Source organism: Hippocampus bargibanti, linkage group LG02 (assembly GCF_051943395.1).
Source record: "Hippocampus bargibanti isolate YZ-2025 linkage group LG02, ASM5194339v1, whole genome shotgun sequence".
In the NCBI taxonomy this organism is placed as follows: domain Eukaryota; kingdom Metazoa; phylum Chordata; class Actinopteri; order Syngnathiformes; family Syngnathidae; genus Hippocampus; species Hippocampus bargibanti.
Genome location: NC_142735.1, coordinates 30756192 through 30772460, shown reverse-complemented (window position 1 = coordinate 30772460; position 16269 = coordinate 30756192). Strand labels below are relative to the sequence as shown.

The window sequence follows — 16269 nt, the reverse complement described above, 5'->3', positions numbered from 1 at the left end:
AAGTATATTTATGCTAATGTTAGCATGAGCCTTGTCATAGTGCCACTGACATTCGACTGTTTCATCGATGGTATTGTTTCATTGCAAATTACAATCTATCAAATTAGAACCTTTTCTCTCCACAAAGGCGAATCAATCTGTTTTTTTTTTTTACTTGTCTGCTTATTCAAAAGGGGGCGTTTACCTGTTACCCTATTTTTAAAATTTAAATTCTACACCTGGCACCGCAACGCGCTAGCAGGCCGGCAACGTGTACAACAATTTTGGCCAGCCAGCCAGCATTTCAGTCTCGCATAGCAATCGACCGTGTGATGGCACCAGGGGGGGGGGGGGCAGTTTGTGAGTTGTTTAGCCTCCGAGTCTATTCAACATTTTGAATGGATTTCGACTTACGACCGTTTGGTTACCTGTATTTAGTTTTATCTGGTCATTTGGTCTGAAAAAGTTGGAAATCCGTCGATCTCCGGAAAATTCTCATCCCTGCATTTGACTTAGGTTTTCATTTCCAGTGTCGTTGGTTTTCGCTCGCTACATTTAGCTCGGATAAGGCAAGGAAACCCCTTTAGAAGGTAGCCTTCTAGGCGGACTCGCAAGAGAAGAGAGAGGAAAAAAATGGTGGTTGGGTCACATTGTTTCCACTCTCTTGGTGTTGCTTTATCAGGAAACTTGAAACTTGTGCTTGAAGCGAGCAGCGTTTTGCCTTTGGAGAAATGTCACAGCGAGTCTTCTTCTCGGCATGCGACGCTACCCGGTTGGGAGAACGAGAGCCAGTCCTGCAGAGCGCAGGTTACTCTGGTAACACTGCAGGCTGCACAGAGGGACGCCCGTTTTGGAGCAGCTGTATTTCTTGGGGTTGGAGCAGCCGCTCGCTCCGCAGCGGACAGGGGTGGCGGGCGGGGTGGCGCGGGGGGCGGCCTCGGGCGCCGGGACGCCCGCCGGGAAGGAAAGGGTGACGCCTCGGGCCGAGTCGCTGTAGCGGACGATGGGACACTGGCTCTGCTTGGACTTTTTCTCCCGGGTGCTTTTCATCTTGGCCTTGCTGGTCTTGGTGAGCCTCTCGATGGTCTGGTTCTTGTTCTCCTCTGCCTTCTTGGCCGCCTGCAAACGTCGCTTGCGGGCACGCTCTTCCCGCTTCTGCATCATCTCGGCGGTCATCTCCTTCTCCTTGTAGCCCATGGGCAGCTCCAAGAGGGGCTGAATCTGCTGCTTGTGGAGCAGGGCTTTCTGAAAGACACGAGGATGTCGTGAGCAGAAAAATGGAGGCGCGCACGTACAAACGCCCCGTCCTCACCTGCCGGGCCGTGAGCAAAGATTCGTCCACCTCCTTCTTTAGCTCGCCGTTGTCGTCGAGCTCGCCCTTCTCCAGAGCATCCAGCCACCTCTCCTCCTCATCCACGGGCACCCCCAAATTGGAGTCCGAGTCCACGTCGGCCAGAGGAGACGTGGCCATGTTGCTGTCTTCATCTGAGACGGACAATGACATGGGCACAGACATTTTAGGAGACGGCGGAAAAAAAAAACTTCATAGTAATCAGAAATGCAGCAAAATTCCAACAACTGAAATGGCCATTTGATATCAAAACAGTTTGGAGAAGTCTTAATGTTTTAAAGGACAACCGACATCTCCGGGCAAGTTGCGTCCATAATTTGTAAAATCACTTCTACTGAGCATCTTTTACAAAGATTCCACCGCATATAGCTATATTGTACGTTTTAAAAATTGCGCTGAATTTTCCTGAAGTCTTGTTTTCGAGTTTATGATGATACCGGAGTGACGTCGCTGAGCGAACGCCCCTGACCGAGAAATGCATTTTGGGTCGCAGGAGCCTATCCCAGCAGTTTTGGGGCACACCCTCAACTCTTGGCACAACCGGTTCCGTATTTGGTGATAAAACGCCAACAGTGGCTCGACTGGTTCTCACCCAGCCAGGCTCGGTACTGTTCCAGAGGCACCGAAGGCTCATCATCGTCCTCGCCATCATCCTCCTCCTCCACGATCATCAGTGGTGAGGGGGGACAAGCCACGCCAGGGTGCACGGTGAAAGTCGGAACACTGAGGGGTCAAAGCAGCGGTGAGACAGTCTCAGTCAACCGCGTTTGTGACGTGTTGCGGTCGCTCTCACCTCTTTGTCCCCAGCGTCTGGCCCCCCAACTTGATTTTGAGCCGTAGCTGCGGAGGAGGGCGGGGGGCGACGACCGGCTCCGGTACTGCAGAGAGGCCGTGATGTTTCCTCTTGTGCCTCTTGTGTTTTTTATGCTTGTGCTTGTGTAAGCCGTGCGGCGCCAGGCCGCCATCGCCTGCAACGGAAAACGCAACTGTATTTACCACGGCGATAGCGCCGGAAGCAGCCCAACTAAGAAGCAAGCCTCACGAGTCAAAAAAGAATTAAAAACCAGCTGATGAGAAATTTTAAAGGTGGCCAACGAGTGCGCTTGCCCGACGTTGATCGGACGATTAAGAGAGTCGATACGTACAGAGAAATCTGGAATGAACCGCGTCTTTCCTTTTCCCCATTGAAATCGCGAGAGTAGCAGAAGCTCAATGAATTTCAGCAACCCTGCTCAAAAAACACGTCCACGTGCATAACTTGCGCCGCAAAGTACAGAGTATTAAATGCGGTCACCATAAAAAATAATTTAGCGATAAGAAAACATTGTGAAAGCAGCAGATCCAACATTAAACGGTACGAGATAGAAGCAGGAGCTACGATTGCTGGCACGGGCTGACGAAAACAACACAATTGACGTCTCTTCCTTGAGTTGCGTCCATTTTTGCTGTCATGTTGACGCCTACCGCCCTCTCGTGGCAACAGGGCGTATGTCATGAGAAGCGCTTGATTTGCGCGTCAACGTGGCAGCAGGTGGAGCGCGGCATACAATCCCATTTCAAGTACTTTGACAAAAACGACGATTTTCGAATGAGAACGTTTGCCATCCATACACTGTAAAAGACGAAAAAACAAACGCTCCTCCGGTGGATAACAAAACGTAAACCCGTATATTTTTACCGACAGATTGTATGCCCTTTTCGATCATCGTGTTTCTCAATTGTGGGCGGTGAGATGTTTTTTTCCGTGGGGAAATATTTGCCTCGGCTTGAAAAAAAATATTTGTGACTAACGACTGTAATCGTGTCTAGCGTGGCTTTGACCCTTCCGAACGGGCCTTGACATGTGCGTTTGATTTTCATCACTGTTGATTTGGTCGACGTGCCCGGAAGTACTCAAACGACCGCACCAGGTCAGTGACGTCATAAGCATACGACAAGAATAACTTTTCTCGGTACGGACATGAGCTGAGCATTCCGCTTTGTGAGTGGGGTCGTCAAGTTGTAGCGGTTTTAAAAAGGCTTGTCCACGTTAGTCGGAAGGCTTGACCGGAGCGCCGGTGAGTGGTTTGCTGAGTGAGTCTGCCGACGGAAAACATGAATTACGCTCGATTCTTGACGGCCGTCAGTGCAGCGAGGAAACCGTCGCCCATCAGAGTACTGAGTGAGTGTCCACATAACAATAATAATAATAATAATAATAATAATAATAATAATAATAATATCGATGAGAAGGTTTCTTCAGCCGTCATCTGTACTTTTTTGAAGGTGTCGGACGTTTCGCCTCCTATCCAAGAGGCTTTGTCAGCGAACTAAAGTCTTTCTGGTCGTATCGGCCCTATTTATATATCGCTAATGTCCAGCTATGATAGGTCCCTATTCTCAGGTTGGGGGGAGCAGAGGACCACTCCCTGTGGCCCCACTGATTGTTCCTACATTCCTGACTAACGACTGGCCTGTTTGCCCCCCTCCCTCCGGTATCACCTCATCAGCATTACGAATGTTGCCTAAGCAGGCTATTGTATGAACGATCCAAATTGAACCTCACCCCACCAGACCGGTTTAATGAAGGATTTTGTTGTTTTATGAGAATCGCTTCTTTTACTCCCCTTTCAAGAATAAGTATTATTATTATTATTTCTGTGTAAGCTCTCAGTCGTACAGGAGTGGTCCATCGATGAGAAGGTTTCTTCAGCCGTCATCTGTACTTTTTTGAAGGTGTCGGACGTTTCGCCTCCTTTCCAAGAGGCTTCGTCAGCGAACTAAAGTCTTACTGGTCGTATCGGCCCTATTTATATATCCCTAATGTCCAGACATGGCGGCGCCGGACACAGCTATGATAGGTCCCTACTCTCAGGTTGGGGGGAGCAGAGGACCACTCCCCGTGGCCCCACTGATATTCTTATTATTATTTATTATTATTCATATTATTTTTTGTGGTTGTCCCGCTGTGACGGTGTGCTGTGTGTCTGAAGCGGAGCTGCAGCAGCGCTCGCCGCCATCACTGATTTCACTGGCCGCAGGGGCGCCCAACCCCAACACCTTCCCCTTCGAGTCGGCCATTGTCAAGGTTAAAGACGGCACGGAGGTCTCCTTCGACGGGGCAGCCATGAAAAGGGCCCTCCAGTACTCCGCCTCCAATGGGTAACTTCTACTTCAGGTTGCCACACTTCCACCTTCTTCTCTCACGCTCAACACCTCAAATCTCCCACGTACACATTGCCGAAAAATAATAAAACACCCCCAAAATCTTTCCTTATTCACAAAAAGGTGTTTTGTTTGATTGTGTGAGGTCCTTTAATTTTATCTAACCCTGTGTTTCCTTTTTAAAATGTGAGACGGCTCTGCGCTATGGCGGGTTAGGTGATCGGTGTCGAGAGCTTTTTGGGTGCTCAAGGACCATGTAACTTTTGGCCTGCACGGGAGCTCAAGGAAACGTATGACCCCGGCGCAGGATCCCCGAACTGCTGACGTGGATGAAGAAGCTGCAGATGAAGCTTCATGACCCGCCGACGGCTGCTTCTAGTCGCGAGGAGGGACAGATGGACATGTGTGTCACCACAGGGAGCCAGGAGGGTCTCTGTAAGGTGCGTCCCGCTTAGCCTTGTTAGGATCTCCTGCTCCGTGCCCCGTTTTAAAGGACCACGACACCATTTTTTTGTTTCCTAACTGACATCCGAAAAACGTTTTATAGCATCTAAAATACCCAAAACACACAGGCTGATATTTTTAGTCAAATGCAAAACACCAATAAAAATGACTTAACGTGTCCCAAAACTGCCACAAAATGAGCTCGGAAACTGGGGATATTCAGAAAGTCCCGCCCCCTTGTTCGTCACACCAGAATACTCCTTCACAAACTGCCTTGCTCCAGAATCAAAACAATGGCTTCAGAGAGTTCAGATTCGGAGAAGATGCTTTCTTGTTACTCATCCAGTTATGAATATGATTCAAATAGTTCTGAAGAGGAAAGCATAGATGTTTGCAATCGATTACAGAAGTCCTTCTGTATCAATTTGAGACGTCTGGACTCCAATGTAGTGCCCAGAAAATGCACAAGATGGCGCACAAGCACCGTTGGAAATGGACTGATTTGTCCGCTGGGAATTTGTGTAAACTTACACCTTCTTTATGCGTGTTACCGCAATTGGCTGCGACACACAACGATTCACCATCGCGTTATTTATGTAGTTTTCCTTCTAATTTCGCCATCAACACTGTGTTTTCAGATGAAAAAAAGTACCCAAAATGCATTGTGTGTCACTTTCTCGGTCAGGGGCATTCCCTCCGTGACGTCACTTAGGAGATCGTCATCAACTCGAAAACAAGACTTCCTGAATATTCAGCGCAAGTCTTAAACGTAAAATATAGCTATATGCGTTGGAATCTTTGTAAAATGCGTTCAGTAGAAATCATTTGAAGTGATTATACAAATTATGGACGCAACTTTTCCGGAGGTGTCGGTTGTCCTTTAACGTCTGTATGGCGTGGCAGGTGATGGAGATGCTAGTCGGCCCTGGAGACGACGTGCTGCTGGACTCGCCCACCTACCCCGGAACGCTGGCGGTGGTAAGAGCCCCCCGCAAGGGATTTTGGTGGCGAAACCCCCCGCCCCATCCCAACCTGCGCCTCGTATCTGTAAACCAGCTCCAGCCGCTGGGCTGCAACCTAGTCGGCGTCGCCAGCGACCGGCACGGCATGATACCGGCGGCCCTGCGGGAGGTCTTGTCCCGTTGGGACCCGACGGACGCTCGCAGACCCAAAGTCCTCTACACCATTCCCAACGGGGGCAACCCCTCCGGGGCATCCTTGACCACGCAGAGGAAGCAGGAAATCTACCAGGTGCCCTTTCCGTCTGTTGATAATAATAATCCATTTAATTTCTAAGCGCTTTTCAAAACTCTCAAAGTCACTTTACAGTCACAGGGTGAGCAGCGGCAGCCACACTCATCCAGGAAGTAACTCAAATGTATAGAAAGCTAGCTAGCTAAGAGATAGCTAATAATAATAATAATACTATCAATATGTATGTACAGGTAACATCCGAGTTACGACCGGGTTTTGTTCCGATAAAACGGTCGTAAGTCGAAATCCATTCAAAATGGCCGATCCCACAAATCAAGTCCAATTTGGCTTCCGTTGCCCACACCTCCCAACAAAGGAGAAAACCACATGAAGGATATGAGACCACACAGCAGTCCAGGGCAGGTCTGGACTCGGGGAACGGGTGCAAGTCGTCCCAGACCAGAGCGACCTTGTCGAAGACGCACAACACCATGTAGATGACCAGGCGGCCGTCCACCAGCCCAAAGTTCTCCTCGTAGCCGAACATCTCCAGCAGCACCTGCTTCGTGGTATCATGGACGCACGCCCACTGATATCCCCAAATTTTGCCGAAGGGGGCAATCCTTCCTACTTCTAGTGAGGCTCAATCCAGACAAGCACTTCCCCGCCTTAGCGTGCAAGTCACAGTTGTCAAAGTCAAGGCTCCGGGGGCCAAATCTGGCCCGTCACATCCTTTTATTCGGCCCACGAAAGCAAATCAAGCATGTCCAGTGCCATGATGCTTGCTAAAGTCCGAACCCAAATCACAAATTGTCCCACGTGAACCACAATAACCTTAAAGGACAACCGACGTCTCCGGACAAGTTGTGTGCATTATTTGTAAAACGGCTTCAAATGACTTCTACTGAGCGTATTTTACAAAGATTCCACCGCATATAGCTATATTTTAGGTTTTAAGACTCGCGCTGAATATTCCGGAAGTCTTGTTTTTGAGTTGGTGACGAGTCCTCACCCTACGTCACGGAAGGAACGCCCCTGACCGAAAAAAGGACACATTGTAGCAGTCCTTCCATCACGTCAATGCATTTTGCTGTACTTGTTTGGGCTGAAAACGTCGTGTTGCACCAAAAAGAGGCAGAAGAGGGCTCCAAAGCTCCATGTAAGGAATTTATCAGCTTGTGGAAACGGGCTGATTAATTCCTCACACGGAGCTTGGTCGCCATTTTCTGCCTCTTTTTTTGGTGATACATTTCCCCCCAATGTTGCCTCAAAATGTCACGGAATAAATTCTTTAATCTATTGCAAACATGTATTCTTTCCTCTTCAGAACTATTTGAATCATATTCATAACTGGATATGTAACAAGAAAGCATATTCTCCAAATCTGAAGCCATTGTTTTGATTCACTCGCAATGCAAGACGTCTTGGCGTGACGTCACGAACTGGGGGCGGGACTTTCTGAAAATGCCCAATTCGCAGCTCGCATTTTTTGCAGATTTTGGACACTTTAAGTCATTTTTATTGGTGTTTTGCATTAGACTAAAAATATCATACTGCGTGTTTTGGGTATTTTAGAATCAGAATCATCTTTATTGCCAAGTATGTAGAACACACAAGGCTATAAAACGTTTTTCTGATGTCAGTTAGGAAAGAAAAAAAGTGATGTCGGTTGTCCTTTAATTTTTCTTGACTTCAAATTTGAAAATTCATTCCTTTGTGGTGAATTCTGTATGTAATATGTGGAGGGGGTTAAGCGTTCTAATGGCTTCCCCAAATTCATAACGGCCCCTCTACAAGAAACCCAAATTACAATGTGGCCCGCCACACAAAAAGAAGTTTGACACCCTTGGTTTAGATAACAGCTACCAAAGGCAAGGCCCGGGGGCCAAATCTGGCCCACCTCGTAATTTTTTTGGCCCACGAAAACAAATCAAACTCGAAATTTCACGATGCTTGCTAAAGTCCAAACCAAAATTTCACCAAAAGGTGATCTCACAGTTAGCATGCAGTTTGACTAAATGAGTAAACATGCATCAAACCTCCGCTATCCAAGCGCCGAATCGCTAACTCTCGTTAGCTTCCTAGTTCGCCTCCGCTGGTGCTCGACTGCTCTGCTCCGTTGGAATGGGCTGATTAGTCCGCTGGGAATTTGTGTAAACTTACACATTCTTAATGCGTGTTACCACAATTGGCTGCCACACAACGATTCACCATCGCGTTATTTATGCATTGGATTGGATTTGCCTTTATTAGTCTCGCAGTGGAGACATTTACATTTCACAGCAACAAAGTTATAAAAAGGAATGAAAGTAGAAAAACAAAATACAGGAGCTGCTGGAAAGGCAGCCACTCTCGCGTCGCCGTCTATGTAGTTTTCCTTCTAATTTCGCCATTCCAAAAAAAGTAATCGTTTCGCCATTCCACAAAATGCACTGTGTGTTGCTTTCTCGGTCAGGGGCGTTCCAAATATGACGTCACCCAGGGCATCGTCATCAACTCGAAAACAAGACTTCATGAATATTAAGCGCAAGTCTGAAAATGTATATGCGGTGGAATCTTTGTAAAATGCGCTCAGTAGAAGTCATTTGAAGTGATTTTAAAAATTATGGACGCAACTTATCTGCAGGTGTCGGTTGTCCTTTAAATTTGAAAAGCATTCATTCATCATTCATTTGTTGTGCGCTCTGTATTTAATATGTGAAGGGGATGAAACATTCTAATGGCTTCCCCAAATCCAGAATGGCTTGGTGAAGCATGACTGATTCTTGTCACTGTGCGCAGTTGGCGAGGTTGTACGACCTACTGATCGTGGAGGACGACCCCTACTACTTCCTGCAGTTTGATCGGCCTTGGGCGCCCACCTTCCTCTCCATGGACATGGACGGCCGCATCATCCGAATGGACTCGTTCTCCAAAATCCTGTCTTCGGGGTGAGGCTCGATGTACTCGCTCGGTGCCGCGGCCCGACGTTGGTTGACGACGCGTTTTGCCCGCCTCAGCTTGAGAATCGGCTTTGTGACGGGGCCCAAGGCGCTGGTGGAGCGGGTGGTGCTGCACGTCCAGGCCTCCAGCATGCACACCAGCACCTTCACGCAAGTAAGATGGACGCTTTTCCTGCCCACTCACTCAGATCAATGAGTGAAGAATCCTTGGCGACATTTGCCTCGGCCGCTATTTTGAGCGGAAAGATTACACTAATTGAGACCATCGAGAAGCGCAAAACAAAAATCGCCATGGGGCGGCGTGGGGGTCAAAAAGAGGACGCATTGGTCTCACGGGCCAAGTTGGGCTTTGCAAAGCGTTGATGGCGACTCCATGTCCATCTCCCCCTACACCCTTTCCTCCCACAGCTCTTGGTGTCGCAGCTGTTGCACAACTGGGGCCAAGACGGCTTTCTTCGCCACATCGACGGGTAAGTACGTTGTTCCCGCAGCAAACATAAATACAGTCCAACCTGGGTTTTTGACCATAATTTGTTCCAGAAACCCGTTAGAAAACTGATTTGGTCGAAAACCGATACGTTTCCCATTATAATCAATGTAATCAATATCTGCTTTTATTTTTATTGTGTTTTTATTTTTAATAATATAAACATGTCGACTCACAATGGAACGCGATTTGAGGATAATGCGTCGGTTAAAAAGACACATGGAAGTGACGTAAAAGGAAACTGAGGGGAGTTGAGTGGTGCATTCAGGTGCGCTCAATTTGGGTGAGAACCCATTCTTGGGGACAAACCGAGGGATAAAAAACTTAATTTTTTGGTTGAGAACCAAATTGGTTGAGAACCGAGATACAGTGGTACCTCGGATTACGGATGCCTTGGCTAACAAACTTTTCGGCTTCCAAATGTTAAATTCACGAGAATTTAATCTTGGCATACGAACTATTTTTGGGGATACACACGGAACGCCACAATGAGTGATGTTGTTCGAGAACGAGCCCCCAAGTCTTCGATTAAAGCTGCACATGATTGGTCAAGAATGCAGCAGTGGGGGGGTTACAGAAACATAGAGCTGCAAATAACAATAGATAGGCAGACGACAAAGAGAGTGAGAAAATGGATAGAAAACACAGCGAAATTTGGACTTGTTTCAACTTTATTGAAAGGCAGAGTGTAGACTGCAAGGTTAAAATATCCCATCAATCAGGCTCCACAAATAACCAACACAAGCCATCTGTACACTTGATGCAAAAAGCTATCAACCCAGCTAAACCGAACACAATTGATGAGGAACTAGGTAAAATTATCGCCGAGAAAGCACGGCAGCTTCACTCGGATATTGTCAAGAGGCAACCTGGAAGTTCGTCATCCATTGATGATTTCAAGGCTAGCCACAGATGGTTTGAGAACTTTAAGCATCGTACAGGGATTCATAGTGTCATTCGTCATGGTGAGGCAGTGTCAGAGATATGACAGACAGACACCGTGGACAGAGACTCAGAACCAGAAAGATTGTCCCCACTGCCGGCAGGAGACGCAGTCATCAGATGACATACGTCTGAATTCTGCGCCCCTCTGCCAAGCTATTTATTGAGAGTATATGTAAATTACAGTGATATATTAGTAAACATAGTTTTCTTGATTTGCATACCACGCCTCTGGGCGTTCTGAGCAACAACAGATGTAAGCAGTAAAACATATACATTTTAATTGGTTGTCTTTTCCATGAACTGATAAGTTTGTAATCTGGCGCTTGTGCAGGATGTTTAAGCCGTAAATAACTCCGGTGAAAAAGGAGTATCTCAAGCCCTAAATTCTGTGCAAGGCCGGACCTTCTAGAATCTTGATGGAGACGACGGTTCATCGTGCCGTATCAGATTTACTGTGGCCATCTGCGCTTTGACTGTAGGCCCATTGTTTAGTTGGTTAGCAAAGCACGGCACTTTTTAAACATGATAAATTCTTATTCTCCATCAGGCAGCCAGTTCTGACAATAAAGAATCAGAATCAGGAATTTGCCAGGAATTGCCAAGGAATTTGTTTCCGGTCGAACACGCTGCATTAGTATCATCAGCAAAAAAAATTGCAAAAAGGCACTATACAATTCCATTTGGGCTACTGTTCAAAGAGTTAATGGCTTGGGGGAAGAAGCTGTTTAAATGTCTGCTGGATTTGGCGCGCATGGATCGGTAGCGCCTGCCTGAGGGGAGTAGCTGGAAAAGGTGATGGGCAGGATGAGGAGGGTCCAGTATGATTTTCCGCACCCTAGTTTGGAGTGTTGCAGTGTGCAAGTCCTCAAGAGTGGGTAGGGCGGTGCCAATAATTGTTTCCGCCGTCCTAACTGTCCGTTGAAGTCGGATTTGGTCCATTTTTGTGGCGGCCCCGAACCAAACAGTGATGGAAGAACACAGGATGGATTCGATGACAGCCGTGGAGAAATGTTGCAGCACCTCCTGTGGCAGGCCATGCTTCTTTAGCAGCCTCAGGAAGTACATTCTCTGTTGGGCCTTTTTTAGGATAGAGTTGGTGTTGACCTTCCACTTCATGTCCTGGGAGACTGTGATTCCCAGGAACTTGAAGGTCTCAACCGTTGACACGAGGCAGTTGGATAGTGTGAGGGGTAGCTGTGGTGATGGATGTTTCCTGAAGTCCACGATCATCTCTACTGTCTTGAGCGTGTTCAGCTCCAGGTTGTGACGGCTGCACCAGAGCTCCAGCTGCTCCACTTGTTGTCGGTACGCAGACTCGTCGCCGTCTTTGATGAGACCGATGACTGTGGTGTCGTCTGCGTACTTTATGAATTCGACAGCTGGGTGCGTTGAGGTGCAGTCGTTAAAACTGCCAAAGCTTACAAGGAATCATTCCTCAAGATGGTGAAAGAAGGCTATGTTCCTCATCAAGAGTTTAATGCTGATGAAACCGGCCACTCCATCCCATCAAGCCATCAACGACCATCACAAAGATCAATAAAACGACTTTATTATACAATACAGTTTATTTCTTTAATTACAATACCAAAGCATATTTATTATACATAAAATAAGGTATATTTTGTGTAGTTTTAAGGCTTAGAAAATTAGAAAGTAGAAAATTGTTTTATGGGGACCTGGGAACAGAATATTCTCATTTTAATGGTTTCCTATGGGAAATTAATGTTTGGTATACACATTTTTCGCCTTACACACTGTCTGTGAACCACTTAAAGGACAACCGACGTCCCGGACAAGTTGTGTCCATAATTTGTAAAATGGCTTCAAATGACTTCTACTGGGTGTATTTTAATAAGATTCCACCGCATATAGCTAAATTTTATGTTTTAAGACTCGCTCTGAATATTCAGGAAGTCTTGTTTTTGAGTTGGTGACGAGTCCGTACGTGACGTCATGAAAAGACCGCCCCTGACTAAAAAAAAGACTCAGTCGTGTCCTTCAGCCTGTGGAAGCGGAGGTGGCCACTGGAGGTCGCCATTTTGTGCCTCTTTTCTAGTGATCCATTGTTGCACCAATGTTGCCTCAAAATGGCATGGAGTTCGTAAGCCAAGATCTCACTGTATTCGAAAACCGAGGTTTGACTATACAGTCAAGCCTGGGTTTTCAACCTCAATCCGTTCCAGAAACCTGTTCGAAAACTGATCTGGTCAAATCATGAAACATTTTCCATGATAATCAATGTATGTGTTTTTTTTAATCAATATTGAACAATACAAACATGTCGACTCACAAAGGAACGCAACACAAGGAAGTGATGTAAAAGGAAGCATAGGGGAGTCCAGTGGTGCATTCACGTGCGATGCGCTCAGTTTGGGCAAGAACCCATTTTCATTGTTTGTTTTTTGCCGCAGGGTGATCAAATTCTACAGAGAGCAGCGGGACGCAATGATGAGCTCCGCTGACAAATGGCTCACAGGTCCGTCGCAAACAACCGACGCCCGACCGAAAGATCGGAAAGATGAATGAGTGATGCGTGCGTAGGGTCCACTTTTATAACAATATTAATAGTACATTTGCCTTTCAAAACTCTCAAGGTCACTTTACAGTCACCATTTTTTTCTGTGGGTGAGCAGCGGCAGCACACGCGCCAGCGTTCACTCAATCTGGAATAACTCAAATAGATTGAAAGCTAGCTAGATAGCTAATAGATACCTAGCGATATATTTCATAGCTAGCTACCTAGATAGCTAATAGATAGCCAGCTAGCCAGATAGTTAGCTAATAGACAGCTAATGATAATAATAATAATAATAATACATTTTATTTACAAGCGCCTTTCAAAACTCTCAAGGACACTTTACAGTCACAGGATATTTTTTCTGCAGGTGAGCAGCGGCAGCCACACGCGCCAGCGTTCATTCAACCCACAACATCAAGTGAAAAACAATAACAATATATAAAAATAATAATATAGTAATGATAATAATGATAATTATAATAATGATGCTAAGGTAATCATATTAATATAGTAACAATCAGTGACGTGTCAGTGGAGGCAAGTGAGGCCCTGCCTCACATGTAAATAAATTAAACAGTTACAGTAAAGTCTCGTTATATCGATATTCAAGGGAGTCGGAAAAAATATCGATATAACCGGGACTATCGATATATCCGACCCTGTTTGCATGTAATTTTCTCCGTGCGTGCATAGAAATAGTATCGATATAACCGGGACTATCGATATATCCGATATCGATATAACGAGACTTTACTGTATATTTATTTAGTGATTTGTACTTTAAAGTTCTTTTCCATTTAAGTTCACCATTTTTGGATTTCTTTTTCCAAAATCGCTGAATTTTCACATTTACCGTTCAAATATCAAGTAGACGAGTGGTGAGGCAACAGCCGGCTGAGCCTCACCATTGATTGCGCAATCACTATGCGAACTGTGCTGGCTTGCTCTGCAGTGAGACCGCATTGCTGTCTCTGCATATTGCTATTAAAGTGTTCAAACACTTTGGGTATATGAACTACATTTCTACAGTTTAGCTGGTGTATATAATGTAGAGTCACTTTACATTATAAACACTGCACTACAGTGTTTATTTTATTTTATTTTTTATCAAAACTGTGCATAGGGGAGGCACACAGTTCTCCTGCCTCATGACAGGGGGCGCTGGTGATTACAAAGATTCTTCTTGCGCCTCCTCAGCTGCAGAATAATAGAATTAGTGAGAACAAGCTACAGTAAACAGTTAGCAAGTTAAGTGCAACCATCCAGTCATTTTTTTCGTGTTGCTTGGCCTTATTTTCAGAATGGAAGATTACATATCTAAATCGAAAGAAATAGACTTTTAAAACTGAAGAAAGACAAGGAAGGCTTCTACAAAGAAGTTATCGATGCCTTTCTTCAGAAGGAGCGGCGCATGGACTTCATTTATAAGTAAAGGTAACACGATAAAAAATATTTTTATTTTTTTATTTTTATTTGCTACAGTTTATATAAAGAATGCTGACATGACATTTTAAACAAAACACGTGAACTGTTGCCAATCAAATGGTGAATAAGCTACTCTGTAGAGTTCATATGTTTGTAAATCTGACTGTGATGACGTTAGTGCCTCACCAGCCATGAACCTCACCGCACGTCACTGGTAACAATATATAAAAAAATAATATAGTACTGATAATAATAATGTAATGAATATAATAATAATGCTAGAGTAATCACATTAATATTGTGACAATAACAATATAAATAATAATAATAACAATATTTTACAGTATTTTTGTTTTTCTACTTCATTCCTTTCATCATTTTGCTGCTGTGAAATGTAAATTTCTCCACTGTGAGACTAATAAAGGCAAATCCAATCCAATATAAATAATAATAATAATAATCTACTGTATAGATACTAGATAGCAACTAGGGAGCCAACCAGATAGCTAGCTGATAGACAGCAAATAGATAGCTCGCTAGCTAGGTAGCCAGATTTTGCAGACAAATACATGTGTGTGGTGGTTGGTTGCCGAAAAGGCTTTGGGGTAAAAGGAGCGCTTCTTGATACTTCCTGACTCCGAATGGGAGAAGTGAATTGGTGGTATAGGGCGGGGTGATGGAGAAAAGCGGGTATAAAACATTTGTGTGATGGTGTTCAGGTTTGGCCAAATGGGACTCACCCTTGGCAGGGATGTTTTTATGGCTGGAGTTGATTGGGGTCCCCGACTCCCGGAAGCTTATCGTGGAGAAAGCCTTGGAGAAGGAGGTGCGCAGCCACCGACGCCGTGCCGTCCAGTTAGTCACCAGCGTCCCCGTCATCATGCCTGCTTATGCCCTGCCCCTCTCCTCCTTCTCCAAAGGTGCTACTGGTGCCAGGTGACGTGTTCTTCATCGACAGTAGCCAGCCGTCGTCTCGCGTCCGGGCGGCCTTTTCGCTGTCCACGCCCGAGCAGATGGATGAAGTACGCCGGTGCAAGTGAAAACACGCACGCATGATCCAAAACACTGACACTCTGCCGTTTCCCCTCCAACAGGCCTTTAGACGCCTCGCCGATCTCATCAGAGAGGGTTTGTGATGTAGGATGGACAATTCGGGGACATCATCCAAGTGCAATTCCACGACCCCCCGCCCCCTCAAACATTGGAATTTCAATTTCATAGGCAAACATTTTAGTCTTGTGCACTCCAGCCCCAACAAACACAAGCAATGAAGAGGGATGAGAATTTCGGACTTTTTCAGACCAAAATTACCATTCTCGAGAAAAGCGCAAATCAGTTGAGAAAATTTCGGGGGGTAATGGGCAGTGTTCCAATCGCCCGAGTCTTTTGATGATTGCATCTGACTCGCCGATACAACAAAAGGTAAATATATATTCTTGCTTTTTCGCTGTTCATTTCCTGTTGCGGCTTCTGTTGGCGGAAAGTGCAATTTTGATTGGATGATATTGACGCCGTTTGGCGGAAAGCGCCATTTTGTTTGTGTCATCAGTGTCCTCCATCTTTAGAGTAGTTTAAAGGAGAACCGACACGTTCATGATTAAAAACGCAAACAGTTTAATGACAGTGTCTGAAACTCATGACAAAAAGTTACTGGACACCAGAGCAGACTACTCTTAAAAGTTGCCTGCCCCATTTTTCACAACTTGAAACACAATAAGACGACTAATCGCAAAAAAAAACCATTGTAGCAAAGTATTAAAGGACAACCGACATCACTTTTTTGTTTCCTAACTGACATCAGAAAAACGTTTTATAGCATCTAAAATACCCAAAACACGCA

The 16269-nt window shown here is 45.6% G+C and overlaps 2 protein-coding genes across 4 annotated transcripts; one reads left to right on the top strand and one right to left on the bottom strand.

The window, feature by feature from the left end:
- Positions 1–393: 393 nt before the first annotated feature.
- On the bottom strand, positions 394–2788 carry ino80b (INO80 complex subunit B). The gene is made up of 5 exons (XM_088990926.1): positions 2476–2788; positions 2124–2298; positions 1923–2053; positions 1292–1464; positions 394–1224 (listed from the first exon to the last, which is right to left on the bottom strand). Exons 1-5 carry the CDS (start codon positions 2513–2515, stop codon positions 745–747), a joined length of 999 nt encoding a protein of 332 aa, XP_088847052.1. The 5' UTR covers positions 2516–2788; the 3' UTR covers positions 394–744.
- A 475-nt stretch (positions 2789–3263) lies between these two features.
- aadat (aminoadipate aminotransferase) lies at positions 3264–16047 on the top strand. 3 transcript variants are annotated; one of them, XM_088990924.1, is made up of 12 exons: positions 3265–3491; positions 4303–4471; positions 4782–4914; positions 5822–5896; positions 5975–6169; positions 8894–9042; positions 9112–9208; positions 9463–9524; positions 12898–12962; positions 15149–15255; positions 15350–15451; positions 15524–16047. In XM_088990924.1, exons 1-12 carry the CDS (start codon positions 3425–3427, stop codon positions 15563–15565), a joined length of 1263 nt encoding a protein of 420 aa, XP_088847050.1. In that variant the 5' UTR covers positions 3265–3424; the 3' UTR covers positions 15566–16047. The 3 variants fall into 3 exon arrangements, 2 of the variants coding, with proteins under 2 accessions (XP_088847050.1, XP_088847051.1); XR_016114295.1 differs by lacking the exons at positions 15350–15451; positions 15524–16047 and adding an exon at positions 14305–14438 and having other exon boundaries at positions 3264–3491; XM_088990925.1 differs by lacking the exon at positions 3265–3491 and having other exon boundaries at positions 4329–4487.
- The last annotated feature ends 222 nt before the right edge of the window (positions 16048–16269 follow it).

Bases quoted from the DNA above. Each gene is read 5' to 3' on its own strand.
- ino80b (XM_088990926.1), bottom strand. From the start codon at position 2,515: ATGGGGAAAAGGAAAGACGCGGTTCATTCCAGATTTCTCT. The intron at 2,299-2,475 runs GTACGTATCGAC...TTTCCGTTGCAG, and splicing joins GGTTCATTCCAGATTTCTCT to GCGATGGCGGCCTGGCGCCG. The intron at 1,465-1,922 runs GTGAGAACCAGT...TGTCCGTCTCAG, and splicing joins ACAGTACCGAGCCTGGCTGG to ATGAAGACAGCAACATGGCC.
- aadat (XM_088990924.1), top strand. From the start codon at position 3,425: ATGAATTACGCTCGATTCTTGACGGCCGTCAGTGCAGCGAGGAAACCG. The intron at 4,915-5,821 runs GTGCGTCCCGCT...ATGGCGTGGCAG, and splicing joins GCCAGGAGGGTCTCTGTAAG to GTGATGGAGATGCTAGTCGG. The intron at 9,209-9,462 runs GTAAGATGGACG...TTCCTCCCACAG, and splicing joins ACACCAGCACCTTCACGCAA to CTCTTGGTGTCGCAGCTGTT.